Source organism: Nerophis ophidion, linkage group LG13 (assembly GCF_033978795.1).
Source record: "Nerophis ophidion isolate RoL-2023_Sa linkage group LG13, RoL_Noph_v1.0, whole genome shotgun sequence".
Lineage (NCBI taxonomy): Eukaryota > Metazoa > Chordata > Actinopteri > Syngnathiformes > Syngnathidae > Nerophis > Nerophis ophidion.
In genome coordinates, this window is record NC_084623.1 from 10,348,587 (window position 1) to 10,362,460 (window position 13,874).

The 13,874-nt window shown below is 39.6% G+C and overlaps 1 protein-coding gene across 1 annotated transcript in view; it reads right to left on the minus strand.

Moving 5' to 3' along the window:
* Position 1: 1 nt before the first annotated feature.
* Positions 2-13,874, minus strand: part of usp37 (ubiquitin specific peptidase 37) — a 38,881-nt gene continuing 25,008 nt past the window's right edge. Inside the window, exons 19-24 of the mRNA XM_061918368.1 lie at positions 12,066-12,232; positions 10,395-10,455; positions 10,118-10,233; positions 6,080-6,149; positions 4,423-4,561; positions 2-1,013 (exon numbers count right to left, since the gene is read on the minus strand). Of these exons, the coding sequence (XP_061774352.1) occupies positions 926-1,013; positions 4,423-4,561; positions 6,080-6,149; positions 10,118-10,233; positions 10,395-10,455; positions 12,066-12,232 (641 nt within the window). The 3' untranslated portion in view covers positions 2-925. The remainder of the gene's footprint in view (positions 1,014-4,422; positions 4,562-6,079; positions 6,150-10,117; positions 10,234-10,394; positions 10,456-12,065; positions 12,233-13,874) is intronic.

The window sequence follows — 13,874 nt, forward strand, 5'->3', positions numbered from 1 at the left end:
GTGGAAATAATAATTTGTCTTTGTTTATACAAAGTTCCAGTAGTTTGTTACAACTCTGTCACTGTTGAGCTATGAAAGAAAAGTATTGTATTGGCAAACTAACTTGAAAGGATGGACGTGTGTTAAGAGACTTTAATTGGGTATGACAACATACTGTATCTTGCTTCCCTGGTGGTCTAGTAGGATTCATAAGGAAATAAATCCTAAATTGCAATAAATAGAAAAATCAGACTACAAAATTGTTACAAATATTGGAAAAACAAGGTAAAGCTTGTCACGTACATTGTCTAAAATATTAAAGAGGCACAACATCAAAACTCAAGACAGGTCTTTGCTGGGAATTAATACGTGAAGCACAAAAAGCAGCTGGGAAAAAAAGAAATCCACACAGCAAGTCCAATTGACCAATTTGTGCCAGGACAGATATTGCACCAAGTGTACCCGCTAAATACAACAACCCTCTAACTCTATAATAGATCATAATCCAACATAGAGTATCTTTATTTACTTTACAAAGGAAATAAAGAGTTAGAAAAACATAGAAGCTCCAATATTAACATCTGCTATTTTACAGCTGTATTTAAGTGAACGTGTGGCAACGACATTAACGTTTTCATTATGTATTGACAAAGAAATGTAACATTTACAAAACAGATGGTTGATAAAACTTTAGCAAAGAACGGAAACCCCCAAAACATGAAGGAAACATAGTTCATTTGAAGTTTAACTGCATTTCTGGCAACTGCTGGTCATGACAGTTTTACACCTTGGTTAGAAAACAGGTGTTACTGTAACCTGGCAAAAGGACACAACTTGTGCCACAAACGAGCAATAGGACAGCAATCAGTAGTAGCTTAGGTTGTTGAGAGGCAACACCAGTCAAGTTATGTTCAGGTGTTACCGTTAGGGTACAAAGACGGAGACCTCAGAGGGGCTGCAGGACATTCCGCCCCACGTCCGAGGTGCTACTCGCCCCGGCCTTCTCCGTTTCTGACAGCTGCTCGAACACATCCCTGAGGACACACACAATGTATGTTACACTCTGCACTAATGATGAGTAAAAACAAATAAATAAATCAAATCATTTTCCAGGAACTCGTGTGGCGACTCTTCCTGCCTTACTGTGTTGGATCCATTATGGATTGAACTTTCACAGTATCATGTTAAACCCGCTCGACATCCATTGCTTTCCTCCTCTCCAAGGTTCTCATAGTCATCATTGTCACCGAGGTCCCACTGGGTCATTATTGTCACCGATGTCCCACTGGGTGTGAGTTTTCCTTGCCCTTATGTGGGCCTACCGAGGATGTCGTAGTGGTTTGTGCAGCCCTTTGAGACACTAGTGATTTAGGGCTATATAAGTAAACATTGATTGATTACAAAGATGACATGCGGGTAGTGTTGTCCCAATACCAATATTTTGGTACCGGTACCAAATTGTACTTCGGTAGTTTTCAGTACCATATTTTTTGGAGTATAAGTCGCACCTGCCGAAAATGCATAATAAAGAAGGAAAAAAACATAAGTCACACTGGAGTATTAGTCGCATTTTTGGGGGAAATGTATTTGATAAAACCCAACACCAAGAACAGACATTTGAAAGGCAATTTAAATAAATAAAGAATAGTGAACAACAGGCTGAATAAGTGTACGTCATATGCAGAGGTGGGTAGAGTAGCCAAAAAATTGTACTCAAGTAAGAGTACTGTTACTTTAGAGCAGGGGTGCCCATTACGTCGATCGCGAGCTACCAGTCGACCGCGGGGGGTGTGTCAGTCGATCTCCAGCCAGGCTTTTAAAAAAAATAGACCTAAAAATTAGTGATCATCCATCTTCACCAAGACGTCACTTAAATGACATTCACGGTACCGGAGGGTCTTGTGAGATGACGCTGGCTGCTGCAAGATCATTATTATGAAAATATGACCGAGAGGAAGGCGAGAAACACTTTTTATTTCAACAGACTCTCGCGCCGTACCTTCCGTCAAAACTCTAAAGGCCGAGTGCACATTTCCTATCTTCACAATAAAAGCCCTGCTTCATGCTGCCTGCGCTAACTAAATACAGAGTCTCGGAAAACTGGCGTGCACAAGCGATCCCTCAGAAAGCTGGCGTGCACATCACATACGTTTACCAAACAAGCTGTCACTCCTAATTGCTAAATCCGGTAAAATCTTATACGTCTAGTCTCTTGACGCCGTGGGAGAGTGGCCGTGCGCCACCCGAGTGTCCCAGGTTCAATCCCCACCTAGTACCAACCTCGTCACGGCCATTGCGTCCTGAGCAAGACACTTCACCCTTGCTTGATGGGTGCTGGTTAGTGCCTTGCATGGCAGCTCCCTCCCATTAGTGTGTGAATGGCTAAATGTGGAAGTAGTGTCAAAGCGCTTTGAGTACCTTGAAGGTAGAAACGCGCTATACAAGTACAACCCATTTATCATTTATTTATGTGAATGAGCTAAATAATATGATTTGATGTTTTACGGTAATGTGTTAATAATTTCACACATAAGTCGCACACCTGGCCAAACTATGAAAAAACTGCGATTTATAGTCTGAAAAATACGGTACTTTCATGTACTTCTAAATAAGGGGACCTCAACAAATGGCATCATTGCCTTTATTTTATCCAAAAATCATACGGTACATTAAACATATGTTTCTTATTGCAATTTCATCCTTAAATAAAAGAGTGAACATACTAAACCAGTGTTTTTCAAACCAGTCTGGTATACCATGGGAGATCATCTAATTTCACCAATTTGGGTTAAAACATATTTTTTTTGCAAACCAGTAATTATAGTCTGCAAGGACTATACCGTATTTTCCGGACTATAAATCACATTTTTTTTCATAGTTTGGCCGGGGGTGTGACTTATACTCAGGAGCGACTTATTTGTGAAATCACCGTAAAATATCAAATAATATTTAGCTCATTCACGTAAGAGACTAGACGCATAAGATTTCATGGGATTTATCAATTAGGAGTGACAGATTGTTTGGTAAACGTTCTATATAGCATGTTCTATATGTTATAGTTATTTGAAAGACTCTTACCATAATATGTTAGTTAACATAGCAGGCACCTTCTCAGTTGGTTATTTATGCCTCATATAACGTACACTTAATCAGCCTGTTGTTCACTATTCTTTATTTATTTCAAATTGCCTTTCAAATGTCTGTTCTTGGTGTTGGGTTTTATTAAATAAATTTCCCCAAAAAATGCGACTTGTACTCCGAAAAATACGATAATTAAGAGAGACAGAACCGACAGAGCAAGATGGTTCTATTTCTGTCTTCTTTATTATGGTAAGTTCATAAACTGCGAAAAGAAATGCAACAATGCAATATTCAGTGATGAAAGCTAGATTTTTTGTGGACATGTTCCATAAATATTGATGTTAAAGATTTCTTTTTTTGTGAAGAAATGTTTAGAATTCAGATGAAACTCTATTACAATCCCCAAAGAGGGCACTTTAAGTTGATGATTAGAATAGAATAGAATAAAAAGTACTTAATTGATCCATTGGGGAAATTCAGCTTCTATGTGTAGAAATCTTTATTTATAATTGAATCACTTATTTATTTTTCAACAAGTTTTTAGTTATTTTGACATCTGTTTTTCCAAATAGTTCAAGAAAGACCATTACAAATGAACAATATTTTGCACTGTTATACAATTTAATAAATCAGAAACTGATGACATAGTGCTGTATTTTACTTCTTTATCTACTTTTTTCAACCAAAAATGCTTTGCTCTGATTAGGGGGTACTTGAATTAAAAAAATGTTTACAGGGGGTATATCACTGAAAAAAGGTTGAGAACCACTGGATTAGGAGTGACAGATTGTTTGGCAAACGTATAGCATGTTCTATATGTAATAGTTATTTGAATGACTCTTACCATAATATGTTAGGTTAACATAGCAGGCACCTTCTCAGTTGGTTATTTACGCCTCATATAACGTACACTTATTCAGCCTGTTGTTCACTATTCTTTATTTTAAATTGCCTTTCAAATGTCTGTTCTTGGTGTTGGGTTTTATCAAATAAATTTCCCCAAAAAATGCGACTTATACTCCAGTGCGACTTACACTCCAAAAAATACGGTAATTAAGAGACAAAACCGACAGAGTAAGATGGTTCTATTCCTGTCTTCTTTATTTTGGCATCGACTATGGCTACAGTTGTTGGATTGAAACAACTTTCATTGAAGGCTGACAAACCTTTATTAGCGGTTCGAAACAGATCATTACAATAATTAAGGGATTCTTTGGAGTACCACTAGATGAAGCTCAGTTTGAGAATCACTGTTCAAAATTGACACTAGGACCGTTGTTTGATACAAAGCAGTTTCTGAGCAGAGACAGACCATTTAATTTCCCTTTCGACACATTCACATCAAGGAAGTTGCCAGCTTACTTGTGCATGTAGAAGAAGATATATCCACTGCGGTCACGTTCTCTTTGGACGGCTGCTTCCTGTGTGCGGGACACGTCCAGGTCGTTGTACGTCAGCCAGGACTGCTTCTTCATGTCGTACACGTCACTGATGTAATGTCCTTTGGGGGAATAACGAGACGCTGACAAGCTGCCTTTGCTTACTTGAATATGGGCTGAATAGAGTGCATGTCCAAGTGTTGGGTGTCATACTGTGTGTGGTGAAATGTTGTTTGTCCCTAAACAATGGCTTGTGTGTACATTCTTGAAACAAGCATACACAACTTGTATAGTAGCACCACCAAGTGGACAAAAAATGTCAATGCATTTTAGCAGTACTTCAAACAACAAAAAGTCAAGTGTACGGAGGTTAATTTGTGTCTTTATTACGCAAGCTTTTTTTGGACACTGAATTTATGTAACCTAACGTCTTGCCTTTGAATTTTTTCAATTGTCATTTAATGATGCTGACAATTTAATTGAATAAAAATGTGAGCAACATGTGTTTAAAAATTCAGTTTGTTAAAATACTAAACTAATTACATATTACAAAACTGTTGTATTACTCATTCACGGATGTCATTTTACTATAAAAAGGTCAGTAAATGAATGTATATATTTGTAGACACTCTGAACTGGGAAAGTGGTAGGATTAAATAAGCTTTGCTTCTTCATACTCTTTTTCGGACATGATGTAAACAGAAATTATATGAAATTGTGTGATGTACAGTACATAAAAAATAGTGCTGCGAGGATCCTGACAACATCACACCAACTCTCAAATCTCTTCACTGGCTTCCTGTTCCACTCAGGATTGAATTCAAAATCTCCCTACTAACCCACCAGTGCCTCCATGGAAATGCCCCCCTCTACCTCAAAGAACTGCTCACCCCCAAATCCTCCACACGACACCTCCGCTCCAAATAGGCTAACCTCTTGCAACCAATTCTATGAACTATGGGAGACCGGGCTTTCTGCTCCGCTGCTCCCAGTCTGTGGAACGCTCTCCCTGACCACCTGAGGACACCTCAGACTGTGGATGCTTTTAAAAAAGGCTTAAAAACACATATTAAAAAAAAAAAAAAGCCTTTTTATAGAGATGCATGCTGGTTTTAGCTATTGGGCTGTTTCTAGTTTTATATATATATTTTTTTTTTATTATTATTACTATTTTTTTACACTGTGGCACGTAAAGTGTTTTTTTACAAATAAAATCTATTATTATTATTATTATTATGTATTTTGCTCTAAGTGTGTTCATGTTCGAAATAAACCAAAAAGAAAAGGAAAACAGTGTTTTAGAATTTAGTATGCAAAAATTGGAGCCTGTGTCAAACTTGACACCTCATTGGCCGGTTCTGAGACCAGATCGATTGTTTGAGTCATAATTAATCATAAGTGGGTCTTGAGTTGCAATTAATTTTTCTGCACTGAATTTTAAAACACTGTTCTAACAAACTGAATTTCAAAAACATATTTTTTTATTTGATTACATTTGTCATATTTAATGGAAAAAGATCACAACAGTCAAAACGCATAAAGTTTGGTGACATTAATACAGTGTCCAATAAAGATTTTGTAAAAGACACTAATCAACCTCCACACAAGTGGGAAGAAAAGCAACTCGGTTAAATGCTCACCGGAGGACGAGCTGCTCCCGATGTGACTGACAACACTGATGAGTCGAAAAGAATTGGCCAAATCTCCACACTGTGGGTAAGATGTAGCAGGATTTTTAGAAGAGTAATGCTGTAAGACATGTAGTAAACTACACTGGGGAAGGGATTCATATGCCCCCATTTCTGGGTGGCTCTTGTGTGCAATGCAGTCTGCTGAAAACAATGGAAAGTGCCACTCTACGTAGCAAGTGATGTTGTGGTCAAAGTTGGAATTTTAAGATATTAAACACCACTGCCATCTGGCAGCTGAAGTGGATAGTGCATCCCCCCCAATTTTTCACATTTCTTGTGTCAGGTAAATCGTGAAGAATGGGGCCATATTAATCCTGTATTAACACATCCTATAGTGTATCATATCACCACAGCAAAAAATTACGATTCATTACCATGCTTACATTCTTAAAAGTATGTATACATATAAAGGCCGTTCCATAATAAACAGCTTTTTGCAGTTGAGGAAATGAACAATAGAGGGAAAAATGGCAGATGCTCTGCACTGTAACAGAGCTGGGCGATAAAACAATATCAATATATATTGCGATAGACATGTAATCCATATAAATTTTAAAAATATGTTCAATTGAAAACATTTGAGTATTGTTTTTCCTTATTTGTTCGAAGTAACCTGAAGTTTCGAAGCAAGGTTGGTTGCATGAACAAAGGCACTCGCTCTCTGGTAACAGAGCACCACAGGAAGTCATCACTGATCCGTGGGAGTGAAATGTTAAAGGGGAACTGCACTTTTTTGGGAATTTTGCCTATCGTTTACACCAGGGGTGTCAAACTCAAATACAGAGTGGGCCAAAATTTAAAACTGAACAAAGCCGCGGGCCAAGGTTGAAAAAATTAACCTTTTAATAGGGACCCAAACAAGTTTTGCATTGAATATTAAACAAGCAAGGCTTATATAACTTTATAGTCACTTGCAAAATCGAGTTTCAAATTATAATAACAATGATTAAAAAATATCAATAGCATATCAGATAACATTTTAATAAAAATTGGAGGAGCGGGGTTTGGTGGTAGCGGGGATGTATATTGTAGCGTCCCGGAAGAGTTAGTGCTGCAATGGATTCTGGGTATTTCTTCAGTTGAGTTTATGTTGTGCTACGGTGCGGATGTTCTCCCGAAATGTGTTTGTAATTCTTGTTTGGTGTGGCTTCAGTGTGGCACATATTTGTTAAAGTGTTACAGTTGTTTATACGGCCACCCTCAGTGTGACCCTTATGGCTGTTGATCAAGTATGCCTTGAATTCACTTGTGTGCGTTAAAGCCGCATATATTATGTGACTGGGCCGGCATGTTGTTCGTATGGCGGAAAAGCGGACGTGATGACAGGCTGTAGAGGACGCTAAAGGCAGTGCTTTTAAGACACGCCCCCGATATTGTTGACCGGGTGGAAATCGGGAGAAATTCGGAAGAATGGTTGCCCCAGGAGATTTTCGGGAGGGGCACTGAACTTTGGGAGTCTCCCGGGAAAATCGTGAGGGTTGGCAAGTTTGAGTATCAGCGGTGAATGCAGTGTAAGAGAGGCATCGCCGCTGTATAACACCGGCGGGCCAGCTCTAATGTTAATTTGATATTACCTCAAGGGCCAAATGAAATTACACGGCGGGCCAAATTTGGCCCATGGGCCAGAGTTTGACACCCATGGTTTGCACTCTTTATGAAAGACATCACACAATGGATGATTTTTTTTTTTAAATATATTCAAAATATTGAATACATTCGATCAAAAGTCTGCTTACAATGGACGCTGTAGGACCCCTAAAAAAAACTTCTAAACACCTCCATTAGGGTTTTTATACATGATATAAATATATATGTAATGTAGTAACAGGCACATTTATCAATCCATTTTCTATTGCTTATCCCTTACGGGGTCACTGGAGCCTATCTCGGTACACGCTGGCCAAGTCGCCACCTAATCTCAGGGCCAACACAAATAGACAGACAACATTCACACTCACATTCACACACTAGGGCCAATTTAGTGTTGCCAATCAACCTATCCCCAGGTGCATGGATAATATTTAATTATTTTGATTATTTCAAGCATACATGGCGCATTGATTTAAAAAACGCATCAAGTTGGCTTTTTTCCCTCGATCACTGAACTGCACAACCGCTTTTCATGTCGTTTGCACCAGTTCCAGGTCCTAAACGGCTGTCAAAGAATCCCAACTTGTCGGATTACCTACTCAGATGTCTGATGGTGAGATGCATGATTTTTGATCTACAATAAACTTACAAGGAGTAGGGAAGTAAGGAAACAGCAGACCATGTAAACATGGGGTGACACAGAAGTGATAATGTCGCCGCTCTTAATAGTTTGTCTGTGTTAGCACTAACAATATCACTAATAATTGGTTAATATCCAAGTACTAAATGGAGTTTTTTTAAGAGCTTTTGGAATGTTTTTTAAATTGGGTTTTAAGGGCGGATAGAGAACCTTCCATTAGCTCCGCTCTAAGCAGACTTTTATCCATCCATTTTCTACCGCTTATTCCCTTTTTTTGGGGTCGCTGGCGCCTATCTCAACTACAATCGGGCGGAAGGCGGGGTACACCCTGGACAAGTTGCCACCTCATTGCAGGGCCAACACAGATAGACAGACAACATTCACACTCACATTCACACACTAGGGCCAATTTAGTGTTGCCAATCAACCTATCCCCAGGTGCATGTCTTTGGAGGTGGGAGGAAGCCGGAGTACCCGGAGGGAACCTACGCATTCACGGGGAAAACATGCAAACTCCACACAGAAAGATCCTGAGCCTGGATTTGAACCCAGGACTGCAGGACCTTCGTATTGTGAGGCAGACGCACTAACCCCTCTTCCACCGTGAAGCCCAGACTTTTATTTATGTTGATTTAGAATGCAATAAAACATAAAAAACAAACATGTCTTTCATAATTATTGCGAACAATAGGTAAACATTAAAAAAAAAAAAAAGTACAGTTCCCCTTTAACAGCCAATCAGGTAACAGTATCAACTATCGAGTCTATTTGCGCAATTTTTGTTGTCCAGTGGTTGATTATTTGCACTAAGTGAGAGGTGCAGAGAACGAAATAATTTGACAAAACAGGAAAAGTCACCCTAACAAAATGACAGTTTTTAAGAGTTTTTTCAAAATGGACCGTAGTCAGACAAATGTGGCCTGTAAATGGGTTGTACTTGTATAGCGCTTTTCTACCTTTTTTTTAAGGAACTCAAAGCGCTTTGACACCATTTCCACATACACCCATTTACACACTGATGCCAGGAGCTGCAATGCAAGGCGCCTACAGGACCCATCAGGAGCAAGGGTGAAGTGTCTTGCTCAAGGACACAACGGACGTGACTAGGATGGTAGAAGGTGGGGATTGAACCAGTAACCCTCAGATTGCTGGCACGGCCGCTTTCCCAACTTCGCCATGCCGTCCCCATGATTCAAGGCTTCAGTCCCCACCAAAACCACACTACCGTAGCCATGGTCACCCTTTGGAGCACAGCCATAACTTCCTGGCACTAAACCTGCTTATAAAAATTCTTAGGTTTACATTTTCACACAATACTTTCTTACACTTTATCAAGCATTTCTAAAGCATTCCTTACTTTTGCACCTTCATTTTAAAGTACTGTAAAGTGTTCACAATGTAATTTTAGAATGGTTTTGTTGACGTTTCCTTTCTGCCTTGATAGCTGAGGGGATTATAATCAGAGGAACATTACATTTTAAATAAAAATGTTTACATTCAATATATTTTTCTCCTGGCCTTACTTTTGAAAAGGTCTTAAAAATATCGATAATTATCAATATCGACAGATATGCAACACTTACATCGTGATTAGGTTCTTAGCCACATCGCCCAGCCCTACTTTAACATTCTGATAGTAACAAAAATCAGATATATACATTCGCTCAATGTATCTTTACTATAAAAATGTGTTTAAAATAACTGAATTACAATTCAAAACAAGCAGGGATGTTTTATGGCAGCAGTATGTAACCTACCTCCGCATTTCTCTTTAGGTTCTCAGCTTCTGCTTCAGTGTACTCCATGTCAAGCACGTCTTCGTTGCCAGAATCATCATCAGAGCACAACAGCTCGGGCAAAGAATTATTAAACTCTGATGGGCGACAAGAAAATTAAAATTCATATGGTTGTGTGTTACGAGTAGTAGGAGACGCCAGTTGAGGAAGGAACAGAAGACCAAAATCCTTACACAGATTATCTGAGTTGAAAAACAAGTACAAGATTTGATTTACTAATGAATGACAGGTGGCCCACCTTGCAAGCTGAGCTCAGTGGCCCTCTTCAGATCATCATCCTCTCTCATCTCTTGGGCTTCCTGTAATACAGCGGGAACGATGACTTTATTCAACAGGCACACAAACTACTCACGGTATTAGGAGTGTAATAAATAACCAATATGAATCGGAAATTGGTTTTAAGTCATACAGCGTGAGAGCGTCGGAACCTGTTTCGACCCAAATTTAAACTAAACCAGCCGATTGCCCAATTACAAGGTTATGAATAGGTTGAATCAATCTATCTGCTACGCTGCTGGAAACTTTGTATGCTTGCTCGCTCTCTTTTGCTGGCAAACATTCAATATGGCTCCTTTTTATCGACCTGTAGCAGCAAAAATGTGAGCACATTTTAAAGGTTTAGTGGTGGAAATAGTAGGTATGTAACAGTATTGTATATAACGCCATATTGCGGTTTTAAAATCTGAGGCATGTGAATTGAATGTGAATTATATTTTTTATATAGCGCTTTTCTCAAGTGACTCAAAGCGCTTTACATAGTGATGGTATCAAACGAAAACTTGCCGTGTGTAGTTTTTTTCTGGCACTTTAGCGTTGGCTGGTCTGAAAATAAACTACAACTCCCAAAATCCTCTGCAAAGCGTGGGACTGGCAAGGTAGGGTCTTGGAATGGCGTAAAGGGGAGCAAAAAGTTGAATGCGGGAGAAGTATGATTGTAGTATCCATCCATCTATTTTCTTCCGCATATCTGTGGTCGGGTCGCGGGAGCAGCAGCCTAAGCAGAGAAGCCCAGACTTCTCTCTCCCCAGCCACTTCATCCAGCTCCTCCCAGGGAATCCTAAGGCGTTCCCAGGCCAGCCGGGAGACATAGTCTTCCCAACGTGTCCTGGGTCTTCCCCTTGGCCTCTTGCCGGTCGGACGTGCCCCAAACACCTCCCTTGGGAGGAGTTCGGGTGGCATCCTGAGCAGATGCCTGAATGACCTCATCTGGCTCCTCTCGATATGGAGGAGCATTGGCTTTACTTTGAGTTCCTCACCCTCTCTAAGGGAGAGACCCGCCACCCGGCCGAGGAAAGTCATTTCAGTCGCTTGTACCCGAGGTAATGTAAAATTAATAATAAAGCACCTTTTTAGACACTTAATACACTGGTTCTGCGTTTTCACTTACTGAGAAATGACAATAGCGTATCTTCACCCAGGGAGCCTCCGAGTCGTAAGTGGAAAAAGTCTGAGTACAGTGTTGTGTAACTGTGACTGGCCCGCATGTTCAATATCAAAATCAGGCCAAATATCTACACAGCTTTCTGAAAGACACTTTCTGACATAGCTAGCACAACATTTACTTGGTTGTGCAATTTTACAGTGCATGTGCCCCATAGACCTAAATATGTGTAAACATTAAATCAAAGTCAGTTTTTTTCATGTATGTCCGCTTTTAAGCACCTACATTGACATCATGAGTGATTACACTAAATTATAATGAAAGAGACATTATCCATCCATTTTCTACCGCTTATTCCCTTTTGGGGTCGCGGGGGGCGCTGGCGCCTATCTCAGCTACAATCGGGCGGAAGGCGGGATACACCCTGGACAAGTCGTCACCTCATCGCAGGGCCAACACAGATAGACAGACAACATTCACACTCACATTCACACACTATTGTTGTAAAATTATTTTCCTCTCACGTACATGTTCCTTGAGGCTCTGAGCCAGCGCTTGCTGCAACTCCTGCTCCTCCCTCTCCTGGTCTAAATTGTACTGCAGAACCCAATCTGGCTCCCCCTGTTGCTGCATACTGTCAGGAGTTTGGTTCTCTTTGTTTTCATCCATGGTCAAGTCCAGAGAATCCAACACATCTAAATACAGGGAATGCAAACAAAGATTATTAGGACATTTCTGGTGTTCTAATAGTCAAAAAGACAATAATTGACAATCAAAATTAGAGGTGCATGATAATTATTATTAAAAAGTAGCTCAAGTAACTGATAAAAAAAAAGGAAAAGTCAAGGTTTATTTAATTATATAGCACAATTTTAATATAGCCACTACTGCCCCGAAAGTGTTATACAAATAAAAAAATAGAATACAAAATTTAAATATGAACAGAACATTCTGTGCATAACAGCTAAACACACAAAAATGTTGAAAACAAAATAAGCACTGCACTTAAAATATTCATTATAAATCAAATGAAATAAGGAATTTGCATTAAAAAATATATATAAAAAACTCAAAAAGGTCCATTAATATGTCCAGCTCAACTTGTGTTAAAAGGGAACTGCACTTTTTGTGGGGGAGAATTTTGCCTATCATTCACAATCCTCAAGTAAGACAAGAAAACACGTTTTTCTTAAAAACATTTTAATTCGTAATATAGGGCAAGTACGAGGTGGCTGACCATGCAGCTAATAGGAGTAATCCACTGCGCCAATAAAGCCCTTAAAAAATGAAACATGCAAAAACCGCCAACAATACTCCATGTGACCTGAATATTAATCAAGTATTAGCGATATTGTTATTATAAGCGCTAACAAAGTATTTATAGCGGCAACGTGATTACAGAGCCAATTAGCTAATGCAGCTACAGTATTGACATACTGAGCTGTTACATCACCTTTGAGTTGGTAAAAGTTGTTTATATATCATATACCATGCCTCTAACTTAGTAGAAGGTTGTGGCCATAAACTGAGAAGTTGGTCAACTTGACATTCAACTTAGACCTTGAGATGAGGAGAAACACAAAAAGACGCTCATGTGTGGCACTTGGGTGAAGATTAGGATTAATTATTTAACTAAACGGGACGATATGAACATCTAATCAGTCGACACACCAGCATCACAGCCTTTGTACAGAAAGTGATTGTTTTATTATGTTCGTATTGTGTATTTCTTTGCAATACTGCAACTTGCTTGATGTGCTTATCACTCAGCTTCTAAAACTTGTAGATCATCCTCATTATGTTCAGGCTCAGAAATAGAAGGTTCTGGAGCATTATTTGTCTGAGAGCAGTCTTTTTTTGCCTCTCATGAAGTCTGCCATGATTAGTAGTGTTGTTATTAAAGAAAATAGCAAACCTTGTGAGATGCCTATGATATTAATACGCCGCCGTCTGCTTAAAATTAGACAAAAATATGTAAATATTACATTATATGAATAAGCCTGTGTGAGGAGGCGTGGCCTGCGGACCTGCAGCGAGGCAGGGGGCGCCGGGGCCGGCTCCAAAATGGGCGACAGGTGTGTCGATGGCCCACCTGGGCGCAGTTGTCTCATCACCTGTCACTGTATAAAAGGGCAGCAGCCGGGAAGGAGGTTTTTGGTGAAGTCGGAGTGGATGGCCGAGAATGAACCCGAGCGGGAGCGAGACTGAGACAAAGACGCGGAAGGTTGAAAAGCGACTGGAAGAGCGAGACGAGGACATGAGGAAAGTGCTGAAAAGCGACCAGAGAAGGGGGTTTGTTGAAAAATAAGGAAAATCTCCAAACAGTCAATCAATCAA